The sequence below is a fragment of the Lutra lutra genome, chromosome 16 (assembly GCF_902655055.1).
Source record: "Lutra lutra chromosome 16, mLutLut1.2, whole genome shotgun sequence".
NCBI classification, from domain to species: Eukaryota; Metazoa; Chordata; class Mammalia; order Carnivora; family Mustelidae; genus Lutra; species Lutra lutra.
In genome coordinates, this window is record NC_062293.1 from 20,115,108 (window position 1) to 20,132,855 (window position 17,748).

The following is a 17,748-nucleotide window of genomic DNA, read 5'->3' on the forward strand; positions in this document are numbered from 1 at the left end:
TTTATCTCCATTCAGGGAATCTTCATTTTTTGAACAAAAGTTTTCAAAAGTCTTGTAGTGCATTGTCATTTACGTGCCTGAACAAAATCATAAAGCTGGTGATACAGATGTGAGTTGTGATTGCGGTTGTGACTCTGGGTTCCCATTTTTATTTAATTTTTTTACCTATAAATGTAATTTATGCATATCATATAAAACCCTGACTATATGGGAAAAATTGATGCTTTTTATTGTTCGTGCTTTTTATTGTTCCACCACATAATGGAATACATACTTCTCAAAATTTAACTATACTTTTCAAAAATTAAAATGCACATACACTTTGAAGAGATTTGAAAAATAAAATGATCCTTCATTTTTGGTGATGGAAGTATCTGGAAATTACCATGAGAATGAATTGGAAAATAATTACTAATGAAATAAGGGACTTACGGAAGGCGATAGGTTTAATAAATAAACAAACAAAAATTAATAACTTCAGCCATACATTAGCATTAACCAGTCAGAAATTATAATAGAAAAAATGATTTCACAACAAGCAAAAAGGTAAAAAAATACATTGGAATAAACTTAACAGAAATGTTTAAGGGCTCTTTGAAGAAAATTGTGAAATTTTATGAGGAAGGGATATTGTAAAAAGTGATGAAAAAATCATATTTCTGGATTGCAGACTTTTATTATAAAGATGTTGGTTCTTCTCAGTTAATGTGACACCAAGCAAAATGTGAATAGAATTTCTTTTTTTTTTTTTTTTAAGATTTTATTTATTTATTTGTCAGAGAGAGAGAGGGAGAGAGAGCAAGCACAGACAGACAGAATGGCAGGCAGAGGCAGAGGGAGAAGCAGGCTCTCTGATGAGCAAGGAGCCCAATGTGGGACTCGATCCCAGGACGCCGGGATCATGACCTGAGCCGAAGGCAGCTGCTTAACCAACTGAGCCACCCAGGCGTCCCGAGTGAATAGAATTTCTTAAACTCTTTGACTTAACTCTTCAAGTTGTAGCTTAGATGAGAAAAATAAGCAAAGATAGTTTTTGTTTTTTAGGGTTTTTTTAGATTTTATTTATTTGAGAGAGAGAGAGGAAACACGAGCAGAGAGAGAGGGAGAGGGAGAAGCAGACTCCCCACTGAGCAGGGAGCCTGACATGGGGCTCAATCCCAGGACCCTGAGATCATGACCTGAGCCGCAGGCAGGTGCTTAACTAACTGACTGAGCCGCACAGGCACTCCACAAAGATAGTTTTTTTAAAAAATGGATGTATTTATTTATCTTTAGGGTAAAAAATCTTAACATAAAATTTATCATCTTATTCATTTTTACGTATATGGTGTTAAGTATATTCACATTGTTGTGCAACAGATCTCACAACTTCTTCATCTTGCAACATGGAAACTACATCCATTGACAACAAGCCCCCATTTCCCTATCCTCCCAGTCCCTCGTGACCACCATTTCACTTCCGAAAAAAAAGTTTTAATGAATAAAAATAAGTGGGAGTGGTATGAGAAGATGCCTGGCCAGATACTAAAATGTAGTTTCAGCTACTAAATGAGTGTGTTACTAGTGCAGGAATAAACTAATTGACCATTGAAATAAAATCTTGAGTCCAGAAATAGACCTTCAAGTTTATATAAAGAATTCATATATGTTTAAAATGATACCTCAGATCGGTGAGTGAAGGATGGATTATTCGGGAAGGAGTTTTGGGAAGACTTGCTATTGGAGAGGATTTGAATGAGAAACTCAAGTTGTTTTGAGTTTCAAGTTGTTTTGTTTTCAAGATGTTTGCTAACCATCAGATGTATCTGTATGTTTAAACTCATGTATCTTGGGGCGCCTGGGTGGCTCAGTGGGTTAAGCCGCTGCCTTCAGCTCAGGTCATGATCTCAGGGTCCTGGGATCGAGTCCCGTATCGGGCTCTCTGCTCAGCAGGGAGCCTGCTTCCCTCTCTCTCTCTCTCTTTCTCTGCCTGCCTCTCTGTCTACTTGTGATCTCTCTCTGTCAAATAAACAAATAAAATCTTTAAAAAAAAAACTCATGTATCTTAAATACATGTAGGTGAATGTATATATAATATAATGATGGTAAAATCACAAAATGATAAAACCACTTTGGAAAAGAACTTGGCAGTTTCCTACCAGTTAAACAAAACATGCACCTACCCTAGGAGCTGCCTATTCCACTCCAAGGTATTAACCCAAAAGAAATGAGAGTATATATCCACACACAGGGCTATACAGAAATGTCCATTAATTGGGGAACAAATAAACAAATTTTGTGGCATATCTATAAGTGTGCACTAACCAGCTGCGCCACCGGAACGTCATAATTTATGGTCTTTCTATGAATGGACTATTCACCAATAAAGAGGAATGAACTACTGATAACTTACAACGCATAAGAAATCTCAGAATAATTACACTCCGTGAAAGAAGCCAAACGAAGAAAAAAAGACTCGTCCTTTAGTTTCCATTTACGTAGAATTCTAGAAATGAAAATGAATCTATGGGGACTGAAAGCAGATCAGTGGTGGCCTGGGGACAGAGGTGGGGTGGGGTGGGATGTGGGAGTCGGGAATAGATTGCAAATGGGCATGGGGAAACTTTGGGGATGATGGGTCTGTTCATTATCTAGTTTGTGCTGGTGATTTCACAGGTATGTGTAGCGTATGTACATACATATGTCAGACCTTATCCACATACATTTTCAGTAGTGCACTTTATTGTTCATCAGTTATATATCAAAGGTATAATACACAATTTTTTTTTTTCTAAAAAGGAAATCTAGAGGGGCGCCTGAGTGGCTCAGTCAGTTAAGTGCTGCCTTTGGCTCAGATCATGATCCCAGACTCCTGGGATCGAGCCCCAAGTCAGGCTCCTTCTCTCTCCTTCTCTCTCTGCCCTTGCTCCCTGCTCATTCTCCCTCTCTCAAATAAAAATCTTAAAAAAAATAAAAATAAAAATAAAAAGGAAGTCTAGATTAAACACAAGGGAGGATTTCCTGGTAACAAGACTCTTAAATGTGATATATGGAAAGATATCTTCTGAATGGCTTAAAATTTAATCAGTTTTAATCTATAAACCCACACAAAATGCTCTATTTAATAAATAGGAGCTATACTAGTGCATATATAGCAATGGAGAACCACTTTTAAGATAATACTTAAAATAATAAAAAAAAAAGAAAGAATGAGAAATGCGACTATATAAAAAACCATATATTCAAACACAGTAGAGCAAAAGACACTGGACACACCAGGGGGAATGTTTCCAGCTAATACTAGATGGGATGGTCTGAGTTACCGGTAACCATAAACCTTTACAGAAAGTCCAGTGTGGCTTAAATAATAAGGAAATTTGCAGCCCAGTGTAACTGGAAATGCACAGTTAGGGCAAGTTCCTGACAGTGAGATTAGTGACTCACTTACGTCACCCAGGACCCAGTATCTTCCGTCTGCCGCCTCGGCCATCATGAGTATCATCAGCTTTGTAACATTCCCTTCTGAGTTCCAGTATGGCTGCTTCTGGTAATTAAGGTCCTATGCTTCCTTGCTTCTGTTCAGTTGAAGCTGTGGAAAAAGTAAATCCAGCTGGGTTGTAACTCCTTCCCAGCCTGAGGGAGACAGTGGAGGTCATGTCTGCACCCCCAGGACCGCTGCACTGTGGGCATGCTGTGCTCTGATGTACTCAACAGTCAGGATCCCCTGGAGGTGGGCACAGGAAGACACTTGAGCAGAACCAAGGGTCTCTTGGGAAGGGAGAGGTGATGCTGGGTAGGTACGGAGAGGGTTGTCATGTTGCCCATATAAAATGTAATTGAATCATTTCTAGAAATTCCCTGGAAAACAGTGGTTTTTCCAGCAGAGTAAATGACAGGTATTCAAAGTAGACTTTTCAAAGAAACCCGGGGCCAGTTTTATTAACACCAGTTTATATTCTTCACAGAGACTCCGGGGATGTTGCAGCTCTCAGAGGGTAAGTTCAGCCTAGAGGCTTCCTTTTGATTTGCTTAATCTGACTTTGTCTTCTGGCTGCCCAGTCACCTGCGTGCTTGGTTTCTCTGCTGTGATTCAGGTCCCGGAAGTTTAACATTCTGGGCACAAACACAAAAGTGATGAACATGGAAGAGTCCAACAATGGCAGCCTGTCTGCAGAATTCAAACACCTGGTACAAGGGGGAAGCCTGGGTCTGCGTCTCCCGGGGAGTTGGGAAGAGGGAGAGGGAGGTTGGTGGCAGGGGGAGCCTCACGTGACGCAGGTGTTCCCTGCCTCTCTTACAGACCCTGAGAGAGCAAAGATGTGGTAACGGGGGCCGAGCCAATTGTGACGTGAGTATTATTGGGAATGGTAGCCACCTGGGAGGGTCTTCTTTGATGGGGAGAGAACAAGAGCCTTCCTGTTGCCCAGAATTAGAGACACCAACCTGTGGTTAAGCTGTAGTCATACAGAAAAATCACCGCAGCTCAGAATGACATGGTCAGAAGTCACATCTGCTCTGGAGTTCTCCAGCTTGGAGCATTTCCATGATTGTCCTGGGAGTTGGTGGGAGTTGGCTCATCTTGAAGGAGGAGTGGAAAGTCCCTGACTGACTTACCCACACCCATTTGGTAGAAAAGAAGTTTTCCACCTTGCCTGGGGCTTTCCAGATTCCCTTCCAACTTCTGCTGGCTGAGATGGCTTGGCTCCATTTTTGGTGACCTGTTTTTCTCACTGAGGGGCCATTGAAGGTTGTAATTAAGTTGGGGTTAAACATCTAAGAAAAAGAAAAAGAATAAAACCCCTCCCCCTATTTCCCTTATTGTCTCCCTCCCTCTGATTCAGATTATTGAATGCTTGGTGTCAATAATAAAATTTTTTAAAAAATAGATAAATGTGACCAGAAACTGGTTTTTAATCTTTTGAAAAGATTGTGACACCCTGTTCTTTTTCTGGTGTTTATGTCCTGACCCAGTCTTCCCTCCTCTCTAAAATGCAGCAAACCTTTTTTAAAAAAATGAATTTATAGTACTTGACTATTAAGAGTGAATGAAGTTCAACAACATAGAAAAATGTATGTGGCATGTTTGTTTTGAAAAAGCAAGATACGGGGTAGAGCATGGGTGACTCTTGATCTGGGATTATGAATTCAAGCCCCACATTGGATGTGGAACCTACTTAAAAAAAAAAAAAAGAAAAGAAAAAGTAAGATGCAAAATCATTTGAGTAGTAAATTAGTATATTTGTTTGCAAAGCATGCTACACAGTTTTTTGTCCATTCGTGTATGTATTCCAGAATTCTCAAAGAATATATACCAGTGTTGATGTATTTTTGCTGCTGTCAGTGCCCGGGACTGCTCTCTCCTATCTCCATAATAATTGTATTTTAAACTGAACATATATTATTTTTATAGTTAGAAAAAAAGTGTTTTAAAAATGAATTGGAATTGGGGCACCTGGGTGGCTCAGTGGGTTAAAGCCTTTGCCTTCGGCTCAGGTCATGATCCCAGGGTCCTGGAATCGAGTCCCACATCGGGCTCTCTGCTCAGCAGGAGCCTGCTTCCTCCTCTCTTTCTCTCTCTCTCTCTGCCTGCCTGTCTGCCTACTTGCGATCTCTGTCTGTCAAATAAATTAAAGAAAAAAATCTTTAAAAAAAATGAATTGGAATTGTGTTTCTGAAAATTCATTGGAAGTCTCACTGAAAATAAGATTGCAGTATTGCTGGTGGGAGTATAAACAATTCAGAGAACAGTTTGGGATTATAAAAAATGAACCAGCAGTGCCACTCCCAGGATTTAACAGAAGACAAATCTTTGCACATATGTGTGAGAAGACATGTACAAAATGTCACAGCAGCCTGACGGTAAGTCCTAAATGCAGCCCACCGTCACCATGGAGTGGATAAAGGATTTGGTGTAGAGTCCTATGATGGAATACGATATAGCTGTAAATATGAATAACCAGCAGAGTCATACAGCCGCGGACGCAAAAAGTGAGGCACCCCAGTACATAGGGGTAAGGTTCCATCTGTATTAGGTTCACAAACATCCAAAACTAAACAGCGCATACGTTATTAGAGATAGAAATATGGTAAAGCCATAAAGAAAAGCTAGGAAATGATAAACCCAAAACCCAAACCCAAAAACTAACCCAGCAGTTAGATCTGAGGGAGCAAGGACAGGGATGGCAGTGGGGAAGGCCACCCTGAGAATCTCAGTGGTAACAGTCTTTTCCTTAAACTGGGTAATGGGTACAGGTGTTCTTCCCCGTTTTACAGATAAACTCTTGGGTCTGTATTAGTCTGATAAAACCAGTAAAGGATGAGTTTGAAGATCATAGCACTTAAGAGTCGTAGACCGCATGTGCTCAGAGTTGTGTCCCTGGCTGCGTGTCCATGGCCTCCTGGTGAACTGCCCTTCTTGGTGCAGCGTGGCTGTGGCCTATCACTCTCCCCAGCCATGGCTGTTAGTGTCCAGGGCCATATTCTCTGAGGAAGAGAGTGTCCTCCTTGTTGTTGTAGGCCTCCCTGATTGTTACCGAGGAGCTGCACCTGATCACATTTGAGACTGAGGTCTATCACCAAGGCCTCAAGATTGACCTTGAGGTGAGTTCTGCCACAGAGTTGGGATGGGGCTGCGTGCGGGGGTGATTGAGGACAAGAACCTCTAGTTGGGACTTTTTCTAGAGACGGTAGAGAGATGACTCTCTGCTCAGCACTTTGTTTATTTTTGCTTTTCTCCCCAAACCTCAGCGTATCCCAATGAAAGTAGAGTCTTGCTTGAGTGCTTAGAAGATGTACTTCTTGACCATTGAACAGCACGGATTAGGGGTGCCAACCGCCTGCCCAGTTGAAAATCTGGGTGTAACTTTTGACCCCCACCCCAAACCTAACAACTTACAGCCTGTTGTTGACTGGAAGCCTTCCTGGTAGCATAGTCTATGAGCTCACATTTTGTATGTCACATGTTTTCTATGTTGTATTCTTACAATAAGTAAGCTAGAGAAAAGATAATGTTGCTAAGAAAATCATGAGAGAAAATACATTTACAGTCCTGTACTCTGTTTTAAAAAAAAAAAAAAATCATCCACGTATAAATGGACCCATGCAGTTCAAACCCATGTTGTTCAAGGGTCAACTATAAAGTCCGCTTTTAGCAGACTTGATGTGAAGAATCTGTATTTAGAAATTAGTTATCATTGACTTTATAAGGTTTGGGCAAAATAATCTTTAGACAGCCAGTGTTTTAGTACACAGGCATTCATGCCCTTTGCCTTCTCTTTTTACCGACTTTCTTGATCTTGAAGTTAAAAGATGGATCTGAAGAAAGCAAAAATCCTTGTCTTTGCCTCCTGGGACCTCTCTTTTAATGGGCAGATACAGCTTCAGTTCCCAGAGGCTGCCTTCCAGGTTTTATAGATGGGGAATCAGAGGGCTGTGAGTTCCAGGTTTGAGCAAGTCAGATTTTCAAGTTCCTGGTTGTGTCCTGTGGCCCATGTTTGGCATTCTCTCCACCCTGGCTGTTGAGCTGACTCAGCCACGCTCTTCCCCAAAAGTTGGCGGTAGGTGTAGTTCACGGCATATTCTTTTATTCCAAAACCTGCAAGTATGGCTGAAGAGTGATGCTGGGAGGGCCCTGTGCCTCCCCAGCTCATTGCCTACTTTCTCCACAGACCCATTCCTTGCCAGTTGTGGTGATCTCCAACATCTGTCAGATGCCAAACGCCTGGGCATCAATCCTGTGGTATAACATGCTGACCAACAACCCCAAGGTAGGCGCCCGTCCTCTGGAAACCGTTGTCGTCCCTCATGTGGGTCCTCGGGCACCGCTGTCTCATCTCACTGAGCAACCGTGTTATTTTCAACAGAACGTGAACTTCTTCACCAAGCCCCCGATTGGCACCTGGGATCAAGTGGCCGAGGTGCTGAGCTGGCAGTTCTCCTCCACCACAAAGCGAGGGCTGAGCATTGAGCAGTTGACGACATTGGCTGAGAAACTCTTAGGTCAGCATTTTCCCTCTTTTCCCTGTTGCCATCCTCAGAAAAGGAATCTGGCCCGTGGGGCTGTTTTCAGGAAAATGTGCTGAGTGAGGCTCCCGCTGGGGCTAGGAAACATGTGCTTGTGCAGTTAGGGGGGTGGGGGGTGCCCGCGGAGGTGGGAGGCAGAGGAAGCTCGCCTCCCAGTGATCATTTCTGAGGTGGGTGGCAGATATCTCTTCTCCTGGTGGCCAGACCCCTCACCCTTCCAGAGCACCACTTTGTCTAGCCGTAGGAAGAGGGTTTTTTTTTTTTTTTAAGTGCGTGTTAGAAGGCAGAGGTAAAAGCTTGACATCTCTGTCTGTTTCTTCAATAAACTGGAGGCTTTTTTAAATTTTTTTTCTCCTGAAAAAAAAATTTTTTTTTCAATGCTCTATTTTGCATGCTTCCTGGACTGAAAGCAGCTTTATCCTGTGCTGTCCCCAAACATGAGCCTCTAACACTGTCAGCTTATTTGTGTATGCTACTGGTCCCCAGTCCACCACACCAAGATGAGGAGGAGGTGGGGGGTGGGGTGGGGGGAGAGACTTAACATGTCATCCACCACCACACCCCAGGTGCTCTGATGATGGGGTTTTGTGAGGGTGGATATGTGTATCCGTGTGCAAGCACAGGCATGCATACAACAGTAGGAAGCTTCAAGCACGTGGAAGCCAGTGGTGTCTCAGCCCATTGTGGGATAGATGTGTATGAATGTGTGTTCTTTTACAAGAAAATAAGACCGTGGGCTCTGGGTGGCTCAGTGGGTTAAGCCTCTGCCTTCGGCTCAGGTCATGATCCCAGGGTTCTGGGATGGAGCCCTGCATCAGGCTTTCTGTTCAGCAGGGAGCCTGCTTCCCCCTCTCTCTCTGCCTGCCTCTCTGCCTACTTGTGATCTCTCTCTGTCAAATAAATAAATAAAAATCTTCTTAAAAAAAGAAAAGAAGACCTTGATTCAAAGTTGTGAATTACACCGCTTTATTCTTTTTTTCCTTCAGGACCCGGTGTGAACTATTCAGGGTGTCAGATTACGTGGGCTAAATTTTGCAAAGTAAGCCATCTTGTTAAATCCTCGGGCTGCCTCTGGGAGTGGGAGGGAGTGCTCACCTGTGAGGTTGTCCTGGATGGTACTGGGCTTGAAGGCTGAAGACTCATGGTCTTGTGGCCAGTAGGATCTACTTGAGGGTAGATGGGCCTGGGGATTTTGGTGGCATCGTGCCCCAAGGAAGGAGGCGGTTGGGAGGGTAGACAGCTTTCCCATTATTCTTTTCTTCAGGAAAACATGGCTGGCAAAGGCTTCTCCTTCTGGGTTTGGCTAGACAATATCATTGACCTTGTGAAAAAGTACATCCTCGCTCTTTGGAATGAAGGGTAGGTTGAAATGTGTCTGGCGGAGTGCACGTGTGTAACAAGTCACCTGCTCTCTTGGAGGCCAGTGGTGGAGACCCTCTTTTTGCTTTTCTTTGGCTCCAGGTACATAATGGGTTTTATCAGTAAGGAGCGGGAGCGGGCCATCTTGAGCACCAAGCCCCCAGGCACCTTCCTGCTACGGTTCAGTGAAAGCAGCAAAGAAGGAGGTGTCACCTTCACTTGGGTAGAGAAGGACATCAGCGGTAAGTTGGGACTCTAACCGGACCCACCTGGTGGTAGTTCCTGCCGTCCCCACGGCTGCTAGTTTCAAGCATCCACTGCCCCCTAGTGGGCAAAGATGGCTTCGCACTCCCCTACCTTGGACTTGAAGTGACGCTTTACAGTGAATTCTTCTCTCCAAATTCTTTCAGCTGGAGGGTTGTTTGCCAGATTTGTTTTGCTTACTTCGGGGGCTAATATTTGCCTAGAAATATTTGCCATTTTAACCTCATTCTTCATCTCCTTTCTTACCGGTCTTGTTAATAACACCTTATGCAAGTAGTTCTTCAGATATATTGTCTGTGAGCCGCCTGGGTCATCTCTCCAGAAGGCAGCTGGGCATTTCCACAGTGCCCACTGACGAGACAGGATATTCAGGGCTCAGGAGCTAGGTTGGCATAAGACTTTCCCTTTTAAGGAAGAATAAATTGGGTCCTTTTCTCTGCGATCACCTGGCTATAGGTTCCCTTATCTTCCCTTACAATATCCCATGACAGGTAAGACCCAGATCCAGTCAGTGGAACCATATACTAAGCAGCAGCTGAACAACATGTCATTTGCTGAAATCATCATGGGCTATAAGATCATGGACGCTACCAATATCCTGGTGTCTCCGCTGGTCTATCTCTACCCCGACATTCCGAAGGAGGAGGCGTTTGGAAAGTACTGTCGACCAGAGAGCCAGGAGCATCCCGAAGCTGACCCAGGTAGTTGTTGATTTTCCGCGCCAGGCATTTAATTCTGGGGAAAGGGGAAAATTGCAGGATCCCTGGGAGATACACAGGTAAATGCCTGAAGAGCCTGGTGATGTTTTATTCCTCTTTGTGGGAAAGAACTTTGTAGTGAGTGCTTTTGGGGTGGCTGATGGGGTTGGAGAGAGGAGGGGAGTCAGAGTCACTCGTCCCTGCCCCACAGGGATCCTGCCAGGCTAAGAGCGCACACACACTCAGCGCAAACACCTAAAATGCTGCTGAGAGGGCGAGAACAGGCTTCTTTAGTAGCAGGATGTCCAGCCAGCACAGCTCTTTTTACGAAATAGCTGCTGGAAGGTTTGCAGCTCAGACTTGAGTCTAGCGTGTTTCCTTTTCCCCATCACTGAACAATGTGAGCAGTGTCGTGTGGGATGGAGAAAGGCTTTCTGGAGGAAATGAGTGTTCGCAACACTGGAACGCGGTTTACCAGCAGAGGCGGGGGAGTGGTGGTGGAGGGGGAGCGTGTAACCTGTGGGAGGGCGCAGGATAGGATTTAGAGTGTGCAGCAGTTGAGTTAAGTTGGGTCATGTGCAAGAGCACAGGTGTTTCTGTAAGTCTGTAGACATTGTTTCATAGTAAGCTTGTACCCGCCAGCGTCATCAGCTTGGAAGGGCAGCTCTCTAATCCGTCCCATCCGCATTTGCTGCTTTGGCTCTCTGGGTTCTTCTCTGTCCTGATCCTGATGGGGAGCCTGTGGTTCGCCATTCTTTTATTTTTTTAAACTTCCCCTAATTGGAGAGCCAGCAGGGGGCTCTTCAAAATGGGGCGCCTGGGTGGCTCAGTGGGTTAAAGCCTCTGCCTTCAGCTCAGGTCATGATCCCAGAGTCCTGGGATCGAGCCCCATATCGGGCTCTCAGCTGGGCGGGGAGCCTGCTTCCTCCTCTCTCTCTCTCTCTGTCTGCCTGCCTCTCCGCCTAATTGTGATCTCTGTCAAATAAATGAATAAAATCTTTTAAAAAAAAAGGATCCTTGGAGGGTAGCTTCTCTATCCCATTTGTTTTTGGAAAAACTGTTTTTGTGCAAAGACCTCACGCATCCAGGCACACACCCCTTTCCTAGGAATCCCCTCTTTTGAGGAATTTCTTGCGATGGGGAAAGACAGACTTGGAAGAGGGAGTTTGAGTTGCTTGCTAACTGACTTCCCTCTTTCCTTTGTTCTGGTGTGGGGTTTTGTTCTACTGTAGAAGAGCTAACTCTCACTTCCTGTCTACTACTTATCTGGCTTTCCAGCTGTGCTTCAGTTGGAAGATGTGCTTATCAACCCCAACATGCTACTCTTTGTTCCTTTTGCAGAGGACCTTTCGGTCCAAATGCATGAAAGCAAATAAAGTTTGCTTTCATGATCCAGTTTCCCAATCTTCCTTTATTATCAGTCATCCCGTGTGACCGGGAGGCAAGGTCCTTTCCTGCCTGGAGTCCATGTTTTCGGGGCTGGGGGGAATGGCCAAGACCCCAGGCAGGAGAAAGGAGTTAATTACTTGAGTGCCGTGCTGCCTCCTGGGGGAGGTGAGTGTAAGCAGTGGGCACTGAGGGGCTTGGTGTGTTGGGAGCATGGTAATGGGGTGGGCCAAGTGCTGGGGCCGTCCCCATATTCAAGTGGGCATCCTCCAGGAGATGGATCTGTGCCCATTTCCTCTTGTTTTCCATCATGAAGGTATTTTTGTCCCCAGAGATAGCTCGATTGTCTTTCCCAGGACTCTACCATCCTCTTAACTTTGCCACCAGACCCCGCAAAGGATTTCTCGATGGCTTGAGGGCGAGACTCCTCTCTTAAAAATGACAGCCCCCTAACCATACAAATTGGATGAAGTATGTTGACAGCCTTATACACAGCCCTGGCTCCTGTTTCAGACTCGGTTCTCCTTTGTTTCTGCTCTGGCTGAATCTCAGGCTGAAGCTAGCTTTCGCAGCTACCTGATCACTGGGGAACTAAATCCTTCTCTGTCCAGGATGTCGGCTCCCCTCAGATCCTTGCCACAGTGGATTTATAAGACCCCAGAACCCTGCCTGGGTAGTGTCCTTGGATTCTGCTCCACGTGAATCTATTTCTTGGCCCCAAATAACCTTGAGTGGCAGTCTGAGGACCCCTGATAATGCCTTTTCTCAGACTGTCAGCACACTTTCAGATTCCTCGGTCTCTCTATAAACCTGAAGCTTTGTAACTGTTTCTCTTGGCCCACCCCACCCTGCCCCACACCTCCTAAGTGATTTGTGCACCAGAATCCCCCAGATTTCATGCCAGTGCCTCCAAGCCTCCTTGACCTCTTGGTGCAAACATTCAGCACCTAAAATTCGGTTACTCCAATCCCCACACTTCTAACTGTGGAATAGGAATTGTAAATGACTGAGATGGGCACCTCCCTCTCACTCTTCCCCATCCCTCTTAGGGTTGAAAGTGCTTTGCTCTGGGTGTCTTAGCTGTGGAAGACATAACGAGGCCCAGGCCTCCTGTCTTCAGTCCAGAGTCGACGGTCCTCCCTTCACAGAGAGGCTGCTTTTTGTGTGATGTTGCTGTCCAGCCGGGGAATTAATAATACGGCTTGCCTAAAAAGTAGTTGAGGCAGACGAATGCCCATAGGAGCAAGAAGTATGACTCTGGCCCTGGAACAGCACGAGCCATTTCCGCATTCTCTTAGAGACTCGGTGACTTTGGCGTCTGAGCAGGACTAGGTTGTGTCGGAACCCAGACGACATCAGCTGCATTCCTGCACGCAGAGAGGTTGTAGCTAAGACATTTGGCCAGGCCAGAGGGCAGTCCCCAGACCCCATGCGGGCAGCTCAGTGTTCCCATCATCTGGGGAAAGAACCAAGGAGGCTGGCGGTGGTTGAGGCTCAGGTGAGACCAGGGTGTGCTGAAAAGTCTCTGCAGGTCAGGAAGGCTTTATGGAAAGCCTTGAACTGCCAAGCTGCCAGCGCCTCACACACCCAGTAGGACACAGTGGCCAGAGGACAGCTCTGGGGGGAGATGGAGCCTCCAAACAGTCTCTGCTCCAGGATGGAGGGAGGTGCTCTGCAGTGCCGACGAGGCAGCCGGCTTCCTCTTGCCCCCTGCCCGCAGTGGGGTCCCAGTTAGTAAACCCCAGTTTTCTTCTTCCCAGGTGCTGCTCCATACCTGAAGACCAAGTTTATCTGTGTGACACCGTAAGTGGCTTCCCTTCTCAATTTGACCTTTATTTCTGGTGTCCTCAGTTCTCCCGGGAGTAGGACACTGGGTGACAGCCACCCGGTGAAGGGGCAGAACGCCCTGGGCTCCGTGGAGTACTCAGAGTGACCTTGTGTGTTTAAAAAGCTTGAAGCTTTTATTTTTCTGTTGGAGACCAGAGTTTGATGGCTTGTGTGTGTGTGTTTTGTTCTTTTTTTTTTTTTTCCTCCATTGTGTCTTGTCAACCCGGCCCTTTCCCCTCCTGCTGCTCCCCATTTCCTACAGAACGACGTGCAGCAATACCATTGACCTGCCGATGTCCCCCCGCACTTTAGATTCATTGATGCAGTTTGGAAATAATGGTGAAGGTGCTGAGCCCTCAGCAGGAGGGCAGTTCGGTGAGTGTTTGGTGACAGAGCCTGTCCTTAGGAGGGAAGTCAGCCCCCATGGTGTACCATGCACCAAGCTGAGAGCTGGCTCCCTGGGATTGGTAGAAAGTTCTAGAGCCATGTTCTACCTTAGAAACCAAATGTGCACCACGCCTATCAGCGCGAATTTTCTCGTAGCCACGTGAAAAACAGCAGTAAGAAACAAGCAAAGTTAACGTTCATAATATCTTTTCTGTAACCCAATAAATCCCAGTACTAGCATCTTAATACACAAGAGAAAGCTAATGAGGGGTTTTTTTGTTTTTTTTTTTTTTTTGTGCTAAGTCTCTGAACCCTGCCGGGTGTTGTGCGGCCGCAGCCCATCTCGAGTGGGAAGAGCCACATTTTGGTGCTGAGTTCCCCCCTCCCCGCCCCCGGGGCCCCAGGCTGCCACATTCAGGGGGACAGCCTTCCATCTTTCCACATGGATGGTTGGGAACGAGTTAAGAGAGGAAGAGGGCTGAGCCCTTCCACAAGACCAGACCCTCTAGGAAGGAAAGTAGATCTGGAGCATCCGACCCTGTCTTGGCCATACAGGGCAAGGACACTGGATGGCAGTGGTGGCAGAGCCTCTGTCCCCCCAAGGGCTACGGGAGCGTGCCCTGCAGGCTGTCGGGCTGGGGAAAGAACTGAACAAGCTTGGGCAACTGAACGAGCTCTCCCGCTCTGTCCCCACAGAGTCCCTCACGTTCGACATGGAGTTGACCTCGGAGTGCGCTACCTCCCCGATGTGAGGCGCTGCGGGCTGAGGCTGCAGAGAGCAAGGACGGAGGCACCTACCTGTGTTTCACCACCCTTACACAGCCAGCCCCAGATCGTCTGAGACTCCTCTAACTTTGTGCTTCCAGATTTTAATCTCCTACTTCTGCTATCTTTGAGCAATCTGGGCACTTTTAAAAATAGAGAAATGAGTGAACGTGGGTGATAACGCTTTTACCTAAATGCAAATAAGAATGTGTTCTCTGAGACTGTGACCGGCGGGGATGTGGAAGGGGTGGCAAGAGGGAGAGAGAGTGGAGATGTTCTGGTCTTTTCTTGCTGCCCGGCCCTCCTCTCTCAGCAGCTCATGTTGTCCTTGGACAAGTGCCTCCTGGTGCCCGCAGATCCCTCTGTAAGCTCACGCCACAGGCTGCCTCTAGCTACGTTACTCCTGGCATTGCACTTTTAACCTTGCTAACAACCAAATAGAAGATAGGACTTTCACAGCCCCTAGGTTTCTTTTTAAATTAAAAAAAAAAAAAATTAAAGGGCAAAAAACACTGTATTGGCATAGCCTTTTCTGTATTTAAGACAACTCAGTCAATAGCCTTCTTGGTGCTTTAGGCATTCAGCTTTCTTTAGGCTGATAATTTATAGAAATCCTGAAATGGGCTTCAGATCCAGTCCTTAAAAGACATCTGAAGCTGTGGCTTGGCCTTTGGTTATGAAATAGGAAGGTTGAAGGACAACCTAAACATCCTAGACATTTTTTAATAAACAAAGTTTTTATTTTCCCCTTTAATGTGTTGGCCTATTAGTAGGTAAGGGTGGGCAGAGGAGTGCTTACCACCTGTCGTTTCCTGACGCCCCAGCCCACCCACCCCCATCTCCCTGGACTTCTGCTCCTGTTCCAGAGCCTGGGCTGTTCTGTGGGTGCCTTATAAGGGATGGGGTGATCCTTCCTTCCTCCCTGTCCACCTTACTTCCCTTGTGTAGGGCTCCTTCCAGTGTCTAAAGGTCCCCTGTTCTGTTTGCTTTTGGGTATCCCGGAATAAGAAGGCGAGAGTTAACAGGTGGAACACAACAGACTGTGGGGCCCCAGCCAAGGGTCTAGTTGAGCTCAGGGAATATGGTTCTTATCCCGGTTTCTTGATGTTTTCCGGCAGCACCTCTAATCCCTTCTTCACTTGGTTAAGCCAGGGGCAAAGGCTTACTGATAAACTTGAGGTCTATCCCTCGTGTGAGGGAGTGTACACCCTGGCCTCCCCCCGCCGCCACCTCAGCCCCCAGTGCTGGTGACAGTCTTCTCCCCATTGGGGCCTCGCAGATGAAGCTGGTGACTGTCTTCTCCCCATTGGGGCCTCACAGATGAAGCAGAAGCACTCCCCATTTACTGTACGTTTCAGAACACTTCGTGCTCTCCAGTATTTGGGCCGCCTCTGTCCCAGAGGCCCAACTAGATCAGGCAGTCCAGGACCACCTTATCCCAGTTGGTGGGAGTGCTGTTTGTTTTACCCATACTCACCAGGTTCAGAAATAAGGGGATGGGGACCTTCTCTCCAAGACAGACAGGGGTTGTGCTTGGCCATCCCTGTCCTTCGGCCTAGACACGTTGGTAGGTAGCACAGAGCTCTCCCTTTTCCAGCAACACTCTTCACTTCATAATAAGCTTAACTCAGAAACTGAGAGATGATTTAGATCAGAGGGACCTGGGGCAAGGATCCAGGCTTCTCTGGAGCCGATATTGTAAAGTTCGTGGCTTTGAGGTAGCATGTGTATCTGGTTTTAACTCTGATTGTAGCAAAAGTTCTGAGAGGAGCCCAGGCTTGGCCCCTCCCTTCAAGAATCGAACCCTCCAGGACCTGCCTGCTTTCTCTCCGCTGTCTCCCCCCGCCCATCCCCAGCCCAGTCCTATAGATGGCTCAAACTACCTGCTCAGTGGCTTGTGGGCTGCTATCCTGGTCACCGCATCAGATTCCACTGTATACTTCATAGTGTAAAAATTTATATTATTGTGGGGTTTTGGTTTTTTTGTTTTGTTTTTGTATATTGCTGTATCTACTTTAACTTCCAGAAATAAAAGTTATATAGGAACCGTCTGAGGGCGTGGCAGCTCTGTATCTGGCTGCTGGAAGTCCCCCCCCCCTTCCCCTCCCTACTTCAGTTCTGAGGGGGCCTTACCCACAGGCTGAGCCTGGATGCTGACAGGAGGTGAGGTGAGGGCCCCTGCTCCCAGGCTGGTTTCCGCAGCCCACCTCTGGGGCCCCGGGCACCCAACCCCTCCCCACCATGTTAGCCGTTGGCCTCTAGGGAGGTCATACTCCTGCATAAAGGTCTCCGTGGAACCCTGCCTCCTTTCTCCCTCTTCCTTCCCCCACTCCTCAGGCCTTAACAAGCTGCACCAACCTGTCTTGGGTCAGATAAGCGCTACCTAAGGGGGCTTGGGGTGAAGATAGTCCCACCCTGCCCCAGGGCCTCCCCTCCCACAGTTGCTCCATTATCACTTTCCCTTCAGTTCACTCCGTGGGGATGAATGGAAACACTTCACTGGCTGCCCGACCAGTGGTGATAATTCACAGACAGCAACGCACCCACTCGGCTGGCTCCCCACCCCTCCCCGGGTGCCGAGCACCATGGAGACCGCGCTGCCAGCCCCTGCAGAGATGGAAGGGGAGATTAGCGTCTGTTCTCTCTGCCACTCCACCCCCGCCAGCCCTGTGCAGGCCCCTGCGCTGCCTGCCTGCGGGCTGCAAACCCCTCTTCCCTTTCTTTGAGCTCTGAGGAAACATCATGGCTTCACAACCCGTACCCCCGCAAACACCCAGGGCCCCAGTGACAGCCCCTGGAGTCGGCTGTCGGCACCAGAGAGTCCAAATGGGGAGACCGTTGTCCTCGCCCTGCTTCCCTACAGGGCCAGGTCACCAGGCTGGCTGTCCCTTTCAACAGGCTGGTGGCAGCGGGATGGTGCCACCTGCTGGTGTCCAAGAAGAGGCGGGGCAAGGAGGGACTGCTGGTGACGTTCTCTGCTGCACCCCCCCACAGTGCCCTCCACCCCCAAGGGCTTCAAGATTGCCTAAGCAGTAGCTGATTAGGAGAGGCCCAGACTCCG

The 17,748-nt window shown here is 47.1% G+C and overlaps 1 protein-coding gene across 5 annotated transcripts in view; it reads left to right on the forward strand.

Moving 5' to 3' along the window:
* The window catches only part of STAT3 (signal transducer and activator of transcription 3), a 74,132-nt gene extending 57,394 nt beyond the window's left edge, over positions 1–16,738 (forward strand). For 2 of the 5 annotated variants that reach the window (XM_047706670.1, XM_047706675.1), the window contains 13 exons: positions 3,945–3,974; positions 4,074–4,167; positions 4,280–4,327; positions 6,496–6,579; positions 7,647–7,745; positions 7,842–7,977; positions 8,988–9,040; positions 9,266–9,360; positions 9,463–9,602; positions 10,116–10,328; positions 13,469–13,511; positions 13,798–13,910; positions 14,619–16,738. In XM_047706670.1, the coding sequence (XP_047562626.1) occupies positions 3,945–3,974; positions 4,074–4,167; positions 4,280–4,327; positions 6,496–6,579; positions 7,647–7,745; positions 7,842–7,977; positions 8,988–9,040; positions 9,266–9,360; positions 9,463–9,602; positions 10,116–10,328; positions 13,469–13,511; positions 13,798–13,910; positions 14,619–14,674 (1,204 nt within the window). In that variant the 3' untranslated portion in view covers positions 14,675–16,738. The remainder of the gene's footprint in view (positions 1–3,944; positions 3,975–4,073; positions 4,168–4,279; positions 4,328–6,495; positions 6,580–7,646; positions 7,746–7,841; positions 7,978–8,987; positions 9,041–9,265; positions 9,361–9,462; positions 9,603–10,115; positions 10,329–13,468; positions 13,512–13,797; positions 13,911–14,618) is intronic. The other 3 variants (XM_047706673.1, XM_047706672.1, XM_047706674.1) reach the window with 3 other exon arrangements.
* The last annotated feature ends 1,010 nt before the right edge of the window (positions 16,739–17,748 follow it).